Source organism: Pseudophryne corroboree, chromosome 4 (genome assembly GCF_028390025.1).
Source record: "Pseudophryne corroboree isolate aPseCor3 chromosome 4, aPseCor3.hap2, whole genome shotgun sequence".
NCBI classification, from domain to species: Eukaryota; Metazoa; Chordata; class Amphibia; order Anura; family Myobatrachidae; genus Pseudophryne; species Pseudophryne corroboree.
The window spans coordinates 715,271,498-715,291,503 of record NC_086447.1 but is presented as its reverse complement, the minus strand read 5'-3'; the positions used below and the strand labels follow the sequence as shown (position 1 = coordinate 715,291,503).

The 20,006-nt window shown below is 47.9% G+C and overlaps 1 protein-coding gene across 2 annotated transcripts in view; it reads left to right on the top strand.

Moving 5' to 3' along the window:
* LGALS8 (galectin 8) overlaps positions 1 to 20,006 on the top strand; it is a 128,173-nt gene that overhangs the window by 5,688 nt on the left and 102,479 nt on the right. For both annotated transcript variants that reach the window (XM_063917995.1, XM_063917994.1), the window contains exons 4-7: positions 1,149 to 1,359; positions 15,692 to 15,811; positions 16,517 to 16,573; positions 16,678 to 16,704. In XM_063917995.1, coding sequence (XP_063774065.1) covers positions 1,149 to 1,359; positions 15,692 to 15,811; positions 16,517 to 16,573; positions 16,678 to 16,704 — 415 coding nt within the window. The remainder of the gene's footprint in view (positions 1 to 1,148; positions 1,360 to 15,691; positions 15,812 to 16,516; positions 16,574 to 16,677; positions 16,705 to 20,006) is intronic.

Sequence of the window (20,006 nt, the reverse complement as noted above, 5' to 3'; positions counted from 1 at the left end):
GGGGTGACTAGTTGGATATTTAATGCCACGGCCGCAGGGCACGGCATAAAAGTGACCCCCGGCTGTGGCATTATCTGTCCAGCTAGTGGAGCCCGATGCTGGTGTTAAAAATACGGGGGACCCCTACTCTTTTTGTCCCCCGTATTTTTGGCACCAGCACCAGGCGCAGAGCCCGGTGCTGGTTTTAAAAATACGGGGGATCCCTGGCCAATTTTCCCCCGGATTTTTAGAACCAGGACCAGCTCGATGAGCCAGAGGCTGGTTATGCTTTGGAGGGGAAACCCCACGCCATTTTTTTTTCCGGGTTTTTCCCGTTTTTTACCGTTTTTTAAAATCGCGGCAAAATCCGCCAAATCGGCCGATTTTCGCCCGCGACTCTGGCGAATCCGTTTTTCATTGAATATGGTGAATTCCGGAAGCCACCTTCCGGAATTCACCTGTCGAATTGAGTCGAATTTAAAAACGGCGATAATTTGCCGCGATTCGCCGTGAATTGCATATACCCCATAATAGGATCAGAAATAACAGTGAACTGCTGGCTTGGGGCTGTTCTTGGGTTGAATGTGGGTCTCTAATTTAATAGCTCTAGGTTCTTTACTTGAAAGGAGAGGCCGAGCAACACATTCTGCGGCTATTGAATCTGGACCTATGTGTACCAAAGGGTGAAGTCGGGAGGTAGCCTTATACTTTAACGCCCGAGACTATTCAGTTAGCATCTTAATTTCTTCAGATAGATTCATTAACACCAGTTAACTTACTGTGTTAATAGGGGTTAATTGGCGTTATTGCTCAGTATCTGTGAAAAGTTCATAAATTTGTGCGTTAACCCCATTGCAGCACTTTATTTTTTGTCCTGTCTGAGCAGGTGAAAAAAATGCCTGATGACTGCCAGCTTTGGGGTTAATTGATTAGCTCGGAGGATCAATTAGCCTGCAGTAATCTACTGCGGCTAATTGAATTACCCCCATAAAGTACTAACCAATCAGCTACTAACTGACATGTTACAGGCTGTTTAAAAAATGACAGTTATGAGCTGATTAGTTGGTAGTTTCTCTCTTTACTTTATCACTCTCCAAGGCTTAGTACATCTGCCCCTTAATGTTTTCAAATATTGTTGTTTCAAGATTCATGTATGTTTTTAATCTTAGGTTCCAGATAGACTTTCAGTGCGGGAGCAGTGTGAAACCTCGCTCTGATGTGGCCTTTCATTTTAACCCAAGATGGAAACGTTCAGGACTGATAGTGTGTAACACCTTACAGAATGAAAACTGGGGCAGGGAAGAAATAACATACCAAATGCCTTTCACAAAGGGAAAGCCATTCGAAGTCATATTTCTTATTTTTCAACATAAATTCCAGGTGCGTTGTGGTATATCTGGTCACATCAATTACTGACCTCTCTTGTCTCTATAGGAGGCATATAAACAGCATTTAAACCTAACATTAGGAGTTGTAGGTTTTTTTTTAAGTATGCAAAGATATTTTTCACTTGTAATATTTTTGGATTTTGGTTTAAATAAATGTCATTAAAGTGAAGGACTGCAGCTATAGTACTTGTAGCTGCTCTTCCTCAATAACTTATCACTTTCCTCTATGCTATATAACATATTTTCTCTTACGTACTAGAGGATGCTGTGGTCCACATGAGTACCATGGGGTATAGACTGGTCCACCAGGAGCCATTGGCACTTGAAGAGTTTGAGAGTGTGGGCTGGCTCCTCCTACCAGACTCTGTTTAGAAAATGTGCCTGGAGGAGCCGGTCACAGCTAGGGGAGCTCTCCTGAGCTTTCCTAATGAAGTTTAGTTTAGTTTTTTTATTTTACAGGGAGGCTGCTGGCAACAGCCGCCCTGCAGTGTGGGACTAAGGGGGGGGAGTAGTGTCCGCCCTGCGGGGTCTGAGCCACTTACTCCGCTAACAGGACACTGAGCTCCTGAGGGGATAGATCGCTCCCCGCCACAGGGGATCGCTCACCCCTGCTGCCACCCCCATCTCAGAGCAGAAGATTGTGGCGAGTGAGTCACCGACCCCCTTGGAAGCGGGGGGCCAGTGTGAAGATGGCGGCAGCAGGGTAGGAGCGCAGTATTAACTGCACTCCTGGGATGTCACAGCGGTACATAGTGCGGCGCATTGAGAAGCGCCCTGAGCCAGCGCTTACACCCTACACTGGTCACAAAGCCTGTCGTGGTCCCAGGACCTCAGCCAGCATCAATCCTCCGGCCAGTATAATCAGATGAAGAGCGGGAAGACAGCGCCATTTTGGGGGCAGAGCTTCTCCACAGAGCGGACCCAGCAGCATTCAGCGCCATTTTCCTGCCTGCACAGCGCTGATCAGTAGAAAGAAGGTCCCTCCACAGCAACTCCAGCTATCTCTCACGGTACCAGGGGGTTGTAGAAGGGGGGGGGGGGCTGCAATACGACTGTGTATCCTATTAAGGTGCAAAGTCAGCGCTAACAAGGGATCTCCCTTTGGTTAAAAGCGCTGTGTGTGGGTTGGCTCCAATCTCTGTGTCTCTCTTGCCATTCTTGGGGGTGAAACTCTGTCTGCCCTCCCCTGTGTGTGTGTGTGTGTGTGGGGGGGGGTTTGTGGTCTCCTTTAGCTATGTCCAGGTACACTGTGTCATATGCTGTGGAGGATATGTCCTCCCAGGATGATTCCATTCCATGTAATCAGGATAGCACTGGTTTAGCACAGATTCCAGCAAGGGAACCAGAGTGGGTTCTTGGATTTCAGATAGGGTTGCAAGTAATGAATCTGCAACCCTGGTATTACAGAACTCTATGGCAGTATGGCCCGATTCTGGTACCTCAGGACGCTCCGCTATATACCCCCACAAACGTGCACTTGTTCATGTCATGCAGGATGACACGGATACCGATTCTGATACCACAGACTGTACTGGGGATGTGTTGCGGGGGTCTGCCTCTCTTGCAAAGGGGGTGCAATTGATGATAGAGGCTATCAGGGATGTATTGAATATTAATGATACAACACCTGAGCAGGTTGAGGAGGCTTTTTTCACTGAAAATAAGAAAGCCTCGTTAACCTTCCCTGCGTCAAAGGAATTAAATGCTGTATTTGAGAAAGCATGGGAAAACCCTGAGAAAAAAATTCCAGATCCCTAAATGGGTCCAGGTGGCGTTTCCTTTCCCTTAGGAGGATAGGAAAAAATGGGAAAGCCCACCAATTGTTGACGCATCTGTGTCCAGACTCTCAAAAAAGGTGGTTTTACCTGTTCCGGGATCTACCGACTTAAAGGAGCCAGCTGATCAAAAAATTGATAATACACTTAAATCAATGTACACCGCTTCGGGAAAAATATTACGTCCCACTATTGCTAGTGCATGGATTGCAAAAGCTATAGTAAAATGGTCAGGCACCTTGCTTGAGGATTTGGATACAATGGATAGGGATGATGTTGAATTATTTTTGCGTAACATTCACGATTCAGCAGGTTTTATGGTAGAATCCATGAAAGACCTGGGTTCCATGGCTGCGGGGATCTCTTCCATGTCTTTTTCAGCTCGTCTGGGACTGTGGCTGCGCCAGTGGTCGGCTGACGCGGAATCCAGGAAAAGTGTGGAGTCCCTACACTACACAGGTCAGGCTCTCTTTGGGGAAGCTTTGGATGCGTGGATATCCACGGCTACAGTCTCCGTTCCTTCGCTCAGCTGCACCTGCTCAGAAGAAATCCTTCTCTTCATCAGCATCACAGTCCTTTCGGTCTAACAAGCCTAGAAAGGCCAGACCGTCCACTACCTTCTTTAGGGGAGGTCGAGCTAAATCCAAGAAACCTGCTGCGGCAGGTTCCCAGGAAACTAAGCCTGCTTCCAGCACGCCGTAGTCCTCCGCATGACAGTGGACCGCGCGGCCTGGAGGTGGGGCCAGTGGGAGCGAGGCTCAGACAGTTCAGTCACGTCTGGGTATCGTCCGGCCTGGATCCCTGGGTGATAGATATTGTGTCACAGGGATACAGGTTGGAATTTCAAAATCTCCCTCCTCACCGATTTTTCAAATCGGGCTTGCCAGTTTGTCAGGCGAACAGGACTGTCCTACAAGCAGCGGTCCAGAAGTTGGGGGAGGCACAGGTCATTGTGCCAGTACCTCCTCATTTGCAAGCCACGGTTTACTATTCAAACCTTTTCGTGGTACCGAAACCAGATGGTTCGGTCAGGCCCATTCTGAACCTAAAATCAATGAACCCTTTTCTGAGGGAGTTAAGTTCAAAATGGAGTCTCTCAGGGCAGTGATATTGTTAGGCGCGCGGCTCTCGCCGGCGCCCGACCATTGCTAAACCACGGTCACGGCCACCGCACCTCCCTGTTCCTCCGCACGGCGCCTAGCAACGCCAGGATGCCGTGCACGCCGAGCCGCTGGGTCCATGGCAACGGGGACGCCACAGGCGGACCGCGTTCCCCGTTGCCATATAAATCATTAACACCTGTCTAACTCTGAGTCATGCAGCAAGGCAGCTGCACAACACCACTAATTAGGTTCTCTGCAGCTTATTGGAGGGCTCCCTGTTATATTCTGTCTCAGTGCATTTCACAGACGCCGGTGATAGCTTCCTGTGAGCTGTTCCTGCTCTGGAGAAAATTCCCTGTCCGGTGTTCTGTAGACCAGTCATCTTGTTCCGGTGGTCCTGACTCCTGGTGTCGGAAGCCAATCCTTGCACTTCTCCCTGCCTTCCTGTCGGTTGTCACCTGCGTCAGAGATCTGAAGATTCCGGTTCGCTTACAGTTGTTCTCGGTGTTGTGAGTAGCGGCCCTCAGCCGCGTCTTGCGGCCTTGGCTGTGGAATTCCTTTTATTCTTGTTTTTGCGGAGGTGTTCCGCCATAGCTGTCCTACCTGGTATACGGCGGTGCCGTGTAAGGTTTGGATAGTGTACCTTGGTTTCCTTTTCCTTTGGCGGCCGTGTCGCACATACCTTTTAGTTTGTAGTTCAGAAGTAGCCCCTAGCTCAGTTTTGTGTTTAGTTAGGTCCCCTTGTTATCATCCCGTCTCCGTTTACACCTTGTCTCATACTAAGACCGGGGGGCATCGGAGTTGGGCAGACCTAATCCACCCTTCAAACGCGGCTGCCGTGGGCCCAAGAACACATAGTCTCGCAGGCGTAGACTGACCACGCGGGTGAAACAATGGAGTTAGGTTGCTAGGGGTTATTATTATACCTTGTCACTATTTCAGCATCACGTTCTTGTGCTCGGGACTTACCACTCATTATCTTTCGTTCGGAGCACAAAGAACGTAACAGATATCAGGTCTGGAAGAGGGGGAATTCCTAGTATCCCTGGATATCAAGGATGCGTACCTCCACATTCCGATTTGGCTACCGCATCAGGCTTCTCTCCGTTTTGCATTACTGGACTGTCATTTCCAGTTCCAGGCCCTGCCATTTGGCCTCTCTACAGCACCAAGGGTCTTCACCAAGGTGATGGTGGAGATGATGGTTCTACTCTGAAAACAGGGGGTAAACATCATTCCGTATCTGGACGATCTACTGATAAAGGCATCGTCCAAGGAGGAGCTGTTGCAGTCCATTGTACTCACATCCCGCCTACTCAGAGTCCACGGTTGGCTTCTGAACCTTCCAAAATCTCATTTGGAACCAACCCGGAGGTTGTCTTTTCTGGGGATGATCCTCGACACGGAAGTGCAGAGGGTGTTTCTTCCGCAGGAAAAGGCGTTGGTGATACAAACAATGGTCCGGAATGTCCTGAAGCCAGCCCGGGTGTCGGTTCATCAATGCATTCGCCTTCTGGGGAAGATGGTGGCCTCTTACGAGGCTCTCCAGAGGTTCAATGCTCGGGCCTTCCAACTGGATCCCCTGGACAAGTGGTCAGGATCTCATCTACACATGCACCAGAGAATTCGCCTGTCGCCAAAGGCCAGGATTTCACTCCTCAGGTGGCTCCTATTGCCTCACCTTCTTGAGGGACACAGGTTCGGGATTCAGGACTGGGTCCTTCTAACCACGGATGCGAGCCTCCGGGGCTTGAGCGCAGTCACTCAAGGGGAAACTTTCCAAGGTAGGTGGTCAGGTCTGGAAGCCGGCCTGCCGATCAACATCCTGGAACTAAGAGCCGTCTATAACGGTCTTCTTCGGGCGGCCCATCTTCTAAGAAATCGGGCCATTCAAGTACAGTCAGACAATGTAACGACTGTGGCTTACATAAACCGACAGGGTGGAACGAAGAGCAGAGCTGCGATGTCAGAGGTGACCAGAATCATCCTCTGGGCAGAAAAACACGCATTGGCGCTCTCTGCAATCTTCATTCTGGGAGTGGACAACTGGGAAGCAGACTTCCTTAGCAGACACGGATCTCCATCCGGGGGAGTGGGGTCTCCATCCGGAGGTGTTCAAGGAAATAACAGACCTTTGGGGGTTACCCCAAATAGACATGATGGCCTCTCGTCTCAACAAGAAGCTTCTATGCTATTGTTGCAGGTCGAGGGACCCACAGGCAGTGGCAGTGGACGCCCTGGTGTTTCTGTGAGTGTTCCAGTCAGTGTACGTGTTTCCACCACTCCCACTCATTCCAAGAGTTCTAAAGCTCGAAAGGAGAACAAGAGTTCAGGCGATCCTCATTGCTCCAGACTGGCCAAGGCGGGCTTGGTTCGCGGACCTTCTGAATCTGTTGCAGGAAGAGCCAAGGCCTCTTCGGGAGGACCTGCTGTAGCAGGGGCCGTTTGCATATCAAGACTTACCGTGGCTACGTTTGACGGCATGGAGGTTGAACGCCTGATACTAGCTCGGAAGGGCATTCCGAAGAAGGTAATTCCTACCCTGATACAGGCTAGGAAAGGGGTAACGTCTAAACAGTACCATCGTATTTGGAAGAAATATGTCTCTTGATGTGAGTCCAAGAAGTTTCCTGCGGTGGAGTTTCAACTGGGACGTTTTCTCCTCTTCCTGCAAGCAGGTGTGGATATGGGCCTGAGGTTGGGATCTGTGAATGTCCAGATTTCGGCCCTATCCATTTTCTTCCAGAAACAATAGGCTGCCCTCCCTGAGGTTCAGACCTTTTTGAAGGGAGTTCTGCACATCCAACCTCCCTTTGTACCGCCTATGGCGCCTTGGGACATTAACGTGGTGTTGCAGTTTCTCCAGTCGGACTGGTTTGAGCCTCTACAGGAGGTTGAGGTCAAATTTCTTACATGGAAGGCTGTCATGCTGTTGGCCTTAGCTTCTGCTAGACGTGTGTCAGAATTTGGGACTTTGTCCTGTAAAAGCCCTTACTTGATATTCCATGAAGATAGAGCTAAACTCCGGACACGTCAGCAGTTTCTTCCAAAGATTGTGTCGGCATTTCATATCAGCCAACCTATTGTGGTGCCAGTGGCTACTAACTCCTCAATTTCGTCAAAGTCCTTGAATGTTGTGAGGGCTTTGAAAATGTATGTGAAGAGAACTGCTCGTCACAGGAAATCGGGCTCTCTGTTTGTCCTATATGATCCCAAGAAAATTGGGTGTCCTGCTTCAAAGCAGACTATATCTCGCTGGCTTAGGTACACTATCCAGCATGCTTATTCTACGGCAGGATTGCAGTGTCCAAAATCTGTTAAGGCCCACTCTACTCGTAAGGTGGGGTCTTCCTGGGCGGCTGCCCAGGGTGTCTCGGCATTACAACTTTGCCGAGCAGCAACTTGATCTGCATCAGCCAAATCCCTGCATAATTATGTCTGAAAACAGCCAATTTTCTGCATACACCAGAGGTTACCAAACTCTGTCCCCAAGGCACCCTAACAGTCCAGGCTTTAAAGATATCCATGGCTCAGCACAGATGGTTTAATCAACTTGACTGAGGTACTAATTAAGTCACCTGTAGCCAAGCATGGATATACTTTAAAACCAGGACCGTTAGAGTGCCTTGAGGTCTGAGTTTGGGAACCTCTGGCAGGCATACATGCAACTTTGCATAGCCCTCAATTCATCAACATACCATCTCTGAGTGTGAACGTCCACCCAGTTACCCCACTCAGCCACTAGTAAAGTGCTGCTAAGTTGCGGATGCTCGGCTGTGGAGAGTGCGGAAATATGCAAAGTGCACCCTCAAAACTGTCTTGCCTTCACCTCTGCATGAGCTCCACAGTCCTCAACCTTAATTATCCTTAATAGACAACAGTCTTCTTTTTGAGGTGCGTTGGGTCATGCCTGGTTTTTTCTACAGCCACACAGTTGTTATTAAGGGGTGTCTGAACTTGTGAGCAGTAAGGATTGCGGAATGGAGGCTAATATTACATACTGATGCTCCATTATAGTTCTACATCATGGTAACTGGCCATCTGCAATACACCCAGGTACTGTTGCTGAAGTCTGACACAAGTGGGATGGTATCGGGATCCTGGCACTTGGGATGCCGGCGGTCAGATTATTCACAGCAGCATCCTGACATGCAGGATCCCGACGCCTACTAGGAAAGTATGCCTAACCCTCCCTCAAGCAACCTGACCTTTACTGTGTCGACTTTTTTCAGGTTGACCCATTGATCCATAACCATAAATAAGAGAGTATGATTATTATAACAATAATAATCTGTTTACATTTAAATCTCTGAACTCTACTCAAACCAATGTCTACTAGAAGGTTTCAGACATGTTACACTTTGTCACGTTTGATATTTTATGATATTGTTTTGACATAATTCTTTCTGTTTTATATAATTTAGTTTCTCTAGCATCCATAAGGGATATTGGGGAATCTAGTACGATGGGGTATAGACTGGGTCCAAAGGAGCCAGTGCACTTTAAATTTCTTCAACTGGGTGTGCTGGCTCCTCCACTCTATGCCCCCTCCCACAGGCAGTTTAGAAAAAAGTGCCCTCAGGAGAGGATGCACATCTCTGCAGCTCCAGAGAGTTTTCTTCAATTTCTTTTTTCTGTTCGTTATTTTCGGTATGCTGTTTGGTCAACAGCATACCTGCACCGTAGGAGTTAGGAGGGGACGGTCATCGGCCATAGGGCTGTAACACGCGCCGGCTTTTGCCAGCCGGGAAAAAGCCGGATGGCTTTTTCCCGTGCCGGTATTGTAATTAACAGTGCAAAGGGTAGGGGCCTTTCACACTGCACGGCCCCGGCCCGGCTGCCGGGTTGCAGCCGGAAATATCCACTGGAAGGTCCGCTGCCGGGCCGGGGCTGTGCCATCTTTGAAGGCAGAGAACCATGTGTGTGAAGGGGAGCTTTCACACACAACGTTTTTTTTTTCAAGCCGTGTCTGCTGCTGCGCATGCGCACAGCATTACACACGGCTCAAAGCCGTTATGTGTGAAAGACTCTGCCGGCTGGCAAAAAGCTGGACAAAGTTTGTCCGGCTTTTTGCCATTCGGAGAAAACTGGCTAGTGTGTTACAGCCCTTACGAGGTGCAGAGCCGCTTTCCCGCTGCAGGACCACCATCCTGAGGGGTTGGTGTTCAGTGGGGCACTGCACCTTGGCTGTCACAGCCGCAGCGCACCGCACACCCCTAACGCTGCCTGAAGGTGACATCGGTGGGGAGTACACACGGGGGGACCCCGCTAGGGGAGTCCCCTGGTTCAAGTGCGGCTGACCACGGGCGCAGCGTACTGGACCCTCCCGGGGGGGTCCCGCTAAGATCCCCCGTGTAGACTGGCACAAAACCGCTAGAATTAGCACTTGTGATGTTTTTTTAGCTGTAAGAAGACTTTGCCAGTATAATATATATCTGTAGCTCCGGCGCCATTGGAGGGGGACCGGAGGCATTTTGGCGCCTTCCTCTGCTTACTGTAGCCATTCTCAGCACACACAGCGCTTCTTGATTCCTCAGCCACGCTGGATATCTGGTACAGGGTGTAGCAAAGGGGGAGAGCCGCTTGTGTACACTATCTGGGTCCTCTTTAGGACAGGAATTGTTAGTGTTTATTGTAATATAGTGAGATGACAGCCTCACTGGGGCTGTGCAGCTCAGGGTGTGCTGGTGTCCTTCTCTCTCTGTCTCCTCTCACATACAGTAGGGCAGGCTTGCAATATAACTGTATGTGTATGTTACTGTACTTACTGTGAAACATGGGTAAACACAAGCTGTGCATTGTATGTCACACCAGATTCTCTCCATTATCTACTGATTCTGTTTCCTGTCAACAATGCAGTCAATCTTCACAAATCAGTGAAGGGACTGGGGGAGAGGGTACAGAGCCCCACTGGTTAGGATCTCTTAAAACTATGATGTCAGATATGTCATCCCAGCTCACTGCTAATGTGCAGAAGACTCATCTACTACAACAAGCTGTTTCAGATTTAGCTGATAGGGCAGATCCAGCACAGACCCCCCCCCCTCTCATGTAGGTCCACAGAAACGTGGGCTACCTTATTCATTCTCTGATACAGATGATATATAGGGGGATGGGGGATGACTTGGATCACGTTAGTGGGGATCCTGATTCTGCTCAGGGTATTGAACCCCTAATTCTGGCTATAAGGGATCTGTTAAAGCTCCCTCTAGAGGACGCTGCGTCACAGCAGTCGTTTTTCTTTATTCAAAACAAGCCTAATGTCACTTTCCCTGACTCTACAGCGTTAGATGACCTATTCAAGCTGGCCTGGAAAAATCCACACACAAAATCCAAAGTGTCCAAAAAAATTTGGGGCACTTTCCCATTTGCTCCTGAAGGTAGGAAATTTTGGGAGAACCCCCTGGGGTGGATGTATCAGTATCTCGCCTGTCTAAAAAGGTGGTGCTGCCTGCCCCGGCTCCTTTACCATGAAGGATCCTGGGTATAGGAAGAAAGAGACTACACTCAAATCTATTTACATGGCAGCAGGTGTCTCACAAAGGCCGGTCATTGCGGGTTGCTGGACGACCCATGCCATTCATTCCTGGGCCATTCAAATTCAGGGGGGCCTCTCGGGGAATATGCCCTTGGTCACTATGGTGACCCTCCTAAAACACATTCAGGACATTACACGTGTCTTCTGTGGTTTGCTCAAGGAGATGGGAACATTAATGCTAGGACTTCTGCCATGGCAGTGTTGGCATGCAGGGCCTTGTGGTTGCGTCAGTGGATTGCGGATGCAGAATCCAAACGTAGTGTAGCATCCCTCCTCTTTTCTGGGGAATTGCTCTTTGTGGTTGAATTGGATACTGGATTTCCAAAGTTACGGCTGGGAAATCCACGTTTCTCCCCTCTGGGGCCCCGATGGCGAGACTCTCCTATCCGGGGCCGTCTGTCCAGTCCTTTTGGTCTCACAGATTTCGATCTAAGGCCAGAGGTGCCTCCAGTGTGACTAGAGGCACCAGAGGTAAATCCAGAAAGCCTGCAAGCACCAGCTCTCAGGACCAGTCCACCGCTTCTGCTTCCGCTAAGGCCTCAGCATGACGGTGCACACCCACCACGAGGGGTTCTTAAGGTGGGAGGTCGACTGCGTCACTTCAGCCACGTCTGAGAGAATTCCTGCCATGATACCTTGGTCAGAAATTTTGTTTCTCAAGGCTACAAGTTGGAGTTCGACAGTACTCCTCCCCAACGATTTTTAAAATCAAGCTTACCAGCTTTGGCGGATATGCAAGTTACGTTGCAACAGGCCATCCAAAAGTTGGTCCAGTCCCACGTCATTGTTCCAGTACCAATACCGCAATGCGACATGGGGTTTTACTCGTTTGCGGTGCCAAAACCGGACAGTTTGGTAAGACCCATTTTGAATCTAAAATCCTTGAATCCTTATTTGAAGGTGTTCAAGTTCAAAATGGAATCCCTGCGAGCAGGGATTGCGGGCCTGGAAGAACAGGAATTCATGGTCTCCTTGGATATCAAGAACGCCTACTTCCATATTCCGATTTTGCCGCCTCATCAGGTGTACCTGCGGTTTGTAAGCAAGAAAAAAAGGCATTTGTTTCCCCCAGTACCCTGAATCATAACCGTAACCAGATATAAATTCCACATAATAATAGAATTCAGAGATCTTCGTTACACATATTTGCGCAAATGTGTGAATAAGGCCCAAAGCCGCATCAAGGCGTCTCTGTATATTTGGGGTCCCTAGCGCTATATCTAGGTGCAGGGTGTGGCACCCCAAAACACCAGCATAAGCCAGAAAGCCCAGCGTAGCATACCAGTGAAAAAACTATAGTGTTAGTAAATTAGTATTTAGGAAGCCGAAGCTATAGAGAAGGTGATACAAAAATGAAATGCAATTAAAATAGAGAAATAGTGTTAAAAAATTAATAAGTGAAAAGTGTTAGTAGAATGTAAAGGTATGCCACACTAAGGCCATCCAGCTCAGCCAGTCCAGAGGCACCACACCTCACACCTCCATTACCCCAATCTGGGTCTAAGATTAACCAGCAAGGAGCCACATGATAATGGCTCCTTACTACAATATGTCTAAGCTAAGAGCTACCAACCTTGGAGCAACCCCATAATGCTCCATGTGGCATGTCAGGGCCTGCACCTCCTCCTAATGCAGGAACCTCTCTGCCTCTCACAACAAACATATATATTGGTAGATGCTCAATTAGCTCCTCCCCAACGATTTTTAAAATCAAGTTTACCAGCTTTGGAGGATATGCAAGTTACGTTGCAACAGGCCATCCAAAAGTTGGTCCAGTCCCACGTCATTGTTCCAGTACCAATACCGCAATGCGACATGGGGTTTTACTCCAACTTGTTTGCGGTGCCAAAACCGGACAGTTTGGTAACACCCATTTTGAATCTAAAATCCTTGAATCCTTATTTGAAGGTGTTCAAGTTCAAAATGGAATCCCTGCGAGCAGGGATTGCGGGCCTGGAAGAACAGGAATTCATGGTCTCCTTGGATATCAAGAACGCCTACTTCCATATTCCGATTTGGCCGCCTCATCAGGCGTACCTGCGGTTTGCCCTGCTAGAGGATCACTTCCAAATCCAGGCACTGCCCTTCGGCCTGTACACAGCCCCGAGGGTATTCACGAAGGTGATGGCGGAGATGATGTTCCAACTCCGGGTCCAGGGGGTCAATGTTGTCCCTTACCTCGACGATCTTCTGATAAAAGCAAGATCCAGGGAGCTCTTATTGCTCCATATCGACCACACCATCCATCTTCTGTCAGACCATGAATGGATCCTCAATTTACAGAAGTCCCACCTGGAGCCAACTCAGAGGCTGTTCCTGGGGATGTTGCTGGATACTGTGGCCCAGAAGTTGTTCCTACCGGAAGACAAGGCGAGAACACTTCAGGAGATGGTCTGCATGGTACTCCGACCTGCTCAAGTGTCCATCCATCTTCGCATAAGATTGTTGGGGAAGATGGTCGCCTCCTACAAGGCGATCCAATATGGCAGGTTCCATGCCAGAACTTTTCAGCTGGATCTTCTGAGCAAATGGTCCAGTCTTCAGATGCACTGGATGATACAGCTGTTGCCTCAGGCCAGAATTTTCCTCCTGTGGTGGTTGCAGTCCTCCAATCTACTGGAGAGCCAGAGTTTCGGAACTCAGGATTGGACCCTCCTCATGACAGATGCGAGTCTACGAGGATGGGAAGCTGTCACCCAAGGGGCGCAGTTCCAGGGCAGGTGGTCAGCCCACGACAGCCTTCTTCCGATCAACATTCTGGAACTTCGGGCGATCTACTGCTCTGCTTCAGGCCTCTCCTCTACTCAAGGATCACGCAATCCAGGTGCAGTCGGACAACGCCACAGCAGTGGCGTAGATCATTCGACAAGGAGGGACAAAAACAGAGCCTACATGCGATAGGTGTCGAAGATACTCCTCTGGGCAGAAAGAAATGCAAGAGCAATGTCAGCAATCTTCATTCCGGGTGTGGACAACTGGGAAGCGGATTTCCTGAGTCGTCACGATCTCCACCCGGGGGAGTGGGGATGCCACCAACAGGTGTTCCAGCAGGTCATCAAACAGTGGGGCTGCCCGCAAATAGACATGATGGCTTCTCGTCTCAACAAGAAGCTTCACTGGTATTGCTCACGAACCAGGGACCGTCAGGTGAGAGCAGTAGACGCACTGATTCCGTTGCTCCCAAGGGTGCTCAAGCGCATAAGAAATCAGGGAGTCCAGGCAATTCTATTTGCCCTGGATTGGCCTCGGAGGTCGTGGTACGCGGATCTTCTGGACATGTCCGTCCAAGACCCTTGGCTTCTACCACTACGAAGAGATCTTCTTCAACAAGGACCGTTCGTCTACCCGGACTTTCGGTGACTTCTTTTGACGGCATGGAGGTTGAGCGGAACATCCTAGCTCGCAATGGCCTTTCCATTTTCATTTTTCCGTTATTGCTACCATGGTTCAGGCCAGGAAACCTGTGACGTCAAAACACTATCATCATATCTGGAGAAGACAGGAACGCACGTATCCACCTGCTGAGTTTCACTTGGGACGTTTCTTACATTTCCTGCAGGCTTACGCCTGGGTTCCATTAAGGTCCAGATTTCAACCCTCTCCATTTTCTTCCAGAAGAAATTGGCAGTGTTGCCAGAAGTTCTGACCTTCCTGCAAGGGGTACTCCACATCCAGCCTCCTTTTGTGCCGCCTGCGGCACCCTGGGATCTGAAAGTAGTGTTGGAATTTCTACAGTTCTCCTGGTTTGAACCTTTGATGACGGTAGAAGACAAGTACCTCACGTGGAAGACTGTTATATTACTGGCCCTGGCTTCTGCTCGACGTGTCTCAGAATTGGGGGCCTTGTCGTGTAGAGGTCCATACTTGGTCTTTTACGAGGGCAGAGCGGAGCTCTGCACTAGGCAGCAGTTCCTGCCGAAGGTTGTCTCTGCGTTTCACTTGAATCAGCCTATTATGATTCCGTCCAGTTCTGGTGCTTCTGCTCCTCCAGAAGCATTGGATGCTGTGCGAGCCTTGAAAATCTGTCAAGAAAACGGCTCTGATCAGAAAGACTGATTCCTTGTTACGTGCTCTATGATGCACAGAAAAAGGGTTGTCCTGCTTCAAAGCAGTCCATTGCTCGTTGGATTAGGCTTACTATTCGACAGGCCTATGTGTCGGCAGCCTTACCTGTTCCTAAGTCTCTGAAGGCCCACTCTACAAGATCGGTGGGCTCTTCCTGGGCGGCTGCCCATGGAGTCTCGGTCTTGCAACTATGCCGAGCCGCTACCTGGTCGGGGAAGAACACTTTTTTTGTGTGAAATTCTACAAGTTTGATACCCTGGCCAAAGAGGATACCCAGTTTGGGCAAGCGGTGCTGCAGCAGTCTCCGCACGTTCCCGCCCGTTCTGGAAGCTTTGGGACGTCCCCATCGTACAAGATTCCCCAATATCCCTTATGGATGCTAGAGAAAATAGGATTTGAATTACCTACTGGTAAATCCTGCTCTCGTAGTCCATAAGTGATATTGGGCGCCTTCCTCAGAGCGTTGACTTTTCTGCAGGTTCTTATTATTTGGTTACCTGTTCAGCTGTTGTTGTTACCAGCTGTTGCTGGTTGTTGTATGTTAGTGGTGTGCTGGTATGTAAATTTGTTATCATATTTCCTTCTCTCATATATGTCCTTTCTCCTTCGGGCACGTTCTCCAGCACACCCAGTTGAAGAAATTTAAAGTGCACTGGCTCCTTTGGACCCCGTACCCCATCGTACTAGTTAACCCCCAATATCTTTTATGGACTAGGAGAAAAGGGTTTACAGGTAGGTAATTAAAATCCTATTTTTTATGTTACATTTAAAAGGCCTTGCATTGATAGCACATATTGGCATAACCTGTTTCTCTTTTAGTAACCATTTCTAAATCTTTTGTAGGTTTCTTCAAACGGCAAACACTTGCTGTCTTACAGACACAGAATCAACCTAGAAAGAATCGATACTCTTGGTATATATGGGAAGGTGACGATTAACACAATTGGAATAGCAAACCACACAGTAAGTTGTTTTATATGGCAACTTTTTTATTTTATTTTGGACAATGCAAGAGTCTCTAAGGGGTATATTCAATTGAGGTCGAAAACTGCCGTCTGTCGAAAAGACGTCAGTTTTCAACTTTTTTTTGGTCGAATCCAGATTCGACATATTCAATATTTTTCTAAATTTTTGGACAAGTCGATAAATTCGACTTGCCGAAAAGCACTTGGATCGGCGGAATAGCTGCCGATCCATGTGTTAATGTGGAAAACAGGGACAAATCCGACAGCACGCTGCTGGAGCCGGTTGGAAGCTGCCGTGAGGTCGGGCGGGTTAGTGACATCCTGCTGCAGTGCTACTGTAGTGCTGATGTCTCCTGTATGCCCGCTGGCTGTCCCCCCCGCAGCTCGCCACCCTCGCCTCCCCTGGGTCCCATCTTAAATTCGACTTGAAAAAGTTGAATTAAGATGGGGATTGAATAGGGGTTGTCGGATCCTTTCCGACAAATACATGTCGGAATGGATCCGACTTTAATTGAATATAGCCCTAAAAGTCTTTAGCTAACCTTTTATTTCTGGTTTTGCAATACATTAATACATTGTGTTACTATACATAAATGAATATAAAGCCAGAAAAGATAAAGATCAATAAAATGTAAAATCCATTACATACAAACTTATAGATACTCTTCTTTTTCTTTCACTGTTCCACCCTCTACTTTTACAGACCCAGTTGGGCTCACAACCAACATCTCTGGCACTCAGTACTCTCAATGGCAGTCAGGTAAACTGCTGAAATTTGAGATAAACAATTGATGATGTTATTATTATTATTATTATTATTATTAAAGTAATAATATATTTTTTTTTATTACAAATGTTTACTAGGGAGCATCACAGGAGAGCTTGACCTTTGTGAGTATTCTGTGTTTTCTGTGTTACTGTTGCTGTCTTATAAGCATATATAATCAGAATCACCTTGTGCCAGTGTGTGCCCATAGATTGTCTTTTTGTATTGACATAACTATAATTGAAACAATAAATAACATATTGTTAAGGGAGACTGTAGAGGGTTAATGTTTTCCAGCACTTTGAAACGGGATGGGTTCAGGATACCGTCGGTCAGCATGCCGATGCCGGGTTCCCGGCCGCTAGAATGCCAACAGGGGGGTCGAGCGCAGCAAAGCCCCTTGCAGTCTCGCTGCACTCGCCACAGGTTCTGTTCCCACTCTTTGGGTGTCATGGACACCCACGAATGGGAATAACCCTCGGTCCCCTGCCGGCATTCTGGCGGCTGGGACCCCGGTGTCGGTATGCTGACTGTCGGGATTCTGGTGTTGGTATGCTGACCCGCTGGGACCCCGACCGCCTGGATTATGACTACATCCCCTTGAAACTAACCTATATCTTCTTGGGAATTCCCTCTCCAATAGTGAAGTAGGGATTATCAGGGCTGTATTTTGAAATAGAATGAATTTAATATGACAGACGAGCACCAGCTATTTCTACAATGGTTATTTCATCATTTATAATTGATTCAGTAAGAATTCCAACTTAATCATCATGTTTCATGAAGTGTTCCTGCAGGATCCAAGAATATATACATAATATAGTTATAGTTATACTAGGAAAAGTAATTAAGATAATATTGTATATATTTGGGTCCAAATAATAGGAATTATAAATTGCATTTAGTTGTTTATATGCCCTTTATGTCACAGCCTTTTTTCTAATTTCATAATATGAGGGGTGTGCAATAAGTTTCCGCATGCACAAAAAGTATTATATTTACAAAGTGAACTTTACATCTTTTCAAAATATTCACCAGAGGAGTCTATGCAAAGTTGACTGCACTCAAACCACTTGGTGAAGCAGCTGGACCAGTCCAAAGCAGGTATGTCTTCGATATGCTGGATGAAGGTATCCACTGCAGCTTCCGGTGACTCAAAACGAATCCCACTCATATTCCGCTTGATTTGTGGGAACATAAGTCGCAGGGGGCCAGGTCTAGACTATACGGCGGATGACGAAGCTCCTGGATGCGTTAATGGGCCAGAAAATCCACTACTTTTCCTTGACGTATGGGCTGGTGCATTGTTGTGATGGAGAAGGGCACCATGAGCGCGAGATCTTCCAGAGACCATGTCCCGCTACAAACTTCTGCAAACCAGTCAAACACAGTGGTCCAGGGTGTTGCTTCCTCCCCAAAAGCAGCTTGCAGTCTGTCAAAACTCTCCTGTTGAGCTTCATAACGAGAAGGAAGTGAACATGCTGATTTCTTCAGTGTGCAGTGCTGCATATACATGCTTCTGTACCGTGACATTTTTCAAGACTTTTAATTAGAGATTACAGTTCACAACCAGACAGTCAGATTGTGTCTAGTCTACCTGTGCACTGCACATCCTGAATCTTATTGCACACCACTCATACATATCAATAGTGGTCTTCTCAGTGTAGTAATCTACTATCGTATGTATAAATCCTTCAGTGTTTGTGTATGTGTTTACTGTATGTGTCATTATATATGTAATGTGTGTGTGTGTGTGTGTGTGTGTGTGTGTGTGTGTGTGTGTGTGAAGTCGGATTGGCGAAATGTGTTGGGTGTACCTCATCGACTGTCCACACTAAAATAAGCTGTTATACAAAAAAATAAAAATAAATTCTGTTTCATCCACTAGAGACACTAGAACTCTTCAGACAGCTGGGGTGTGAAGTATGCAGACTGGAGGTTGCACATTCTAACTAAATAAATTATGCACAGCTGGCTCCTCCCCCTTCACCCCTCCCCAATCCCTCAGTTTGAAAAATTGTGCTGCAGCTGCAGCACAGAAAGATGAGTTCCTGCTCCATTAGGAATTCATTTTTATATAATAATATTTCTGAATCCAAGCCAACCTATCTGAAAAGGGTGTGACCGCTCACAACTGTAGGAGAGACAAAGACCCTGTTTGAAGGGGTCGGCATCTCTCTAAGGAGATCACACAGCAAAGGAGCAGAATGAGTAATTACTGAGGCAAAGTGCTGGGCAGAAAGTGATCGTCCCTCTTTGGTTATGTTACTCCCCGCAGTAGCCGCGCAGACATGGTTAGCAGCATTTGTACAGACAGGCTCAGGAGCGGGTGCCTTTTGCTTAGAGCCGCTGGGGGAGCGGAGACCCAGCGGCGCAGGAAGGCTGGCTGAGTCAGGTAAAACACAGGGGGAAAGCAGAGGATCAGGTTCCCGGGTGCGGGAGGCAATCCACAGAGCGGGAAGTCTCGGTACTAACATAGAGCGACAGGAAGAAGCTTAGATGTGATAAGAAAATTTCATTTGCGCCCATTTCGTTTTTCTGTGTAGGCGCGCAGCATGACCGGGCTTTCCCCTCTGAGGGGAAGTTAGCGGAGATATACAAAGGCTGAATTAGACAGCAAAAGTGTATATGTTTTCTAGCAGTAGAGGAGGCTGAGGCTTCTTACTGGTATTCTGGCGCTATATGCTGAAAACTTTCCACCTCTTCTCTCCAAGACACAATCTGATTTATCGTCTTGGAAAAGTCTCATCATCTCGTGGCTGGGTAGGATTATAGCGGTCAAAATGAATATAATCCCCAAATGGCTTTATCTCTTCCAGACCCTCCCTGTAGCTGTCCCTACATCCTTCCTTCGCAATATCCAGAAAGCCCTTATCCGTTTCATTTGGAATCACAGGCCCCCTCGCATTGCTGCCAACACTCTGAAAAAAACTGTCTCCGCCGGCGGTAGGGGTCTCCCCGATATTAAACTCTATTATCTGCCCTCTCATTTCTCCCACATTGTCACCTCCTATGCTCCTTCTGGTTCTGTCTCCTGGCTAGATATTGAATCAGCCTATATTAACCTTCCCGACCTTGTGTGGTCTAGCTCCCACTTCCCAACCCCCAACATCCAAACTACTCCCCACTATTAAATTTAATCTTAGACTCTGGGACTGTTACTTTGTGAAGATGAATCTTACCTCATTTCCCTCGCCCTTGACCCCTATTTGGCAGAACCCCCTGTTTCCTCCAGGATCCTCGATTACGAGATTCCGTACATGGACACTGCTTGGTCTTAAATTCCCTGCTGACTTTGCCAAACGAGGCCAATGGTTACCTCTATCTGATCTTCAACAGATGACCCCTTCATGGACACTCAACCCTTTCCAATTCTTACAAATTCGCCACTTCTTGTCTTCCTTACCCTCCTCTGCTCTACTTCGGG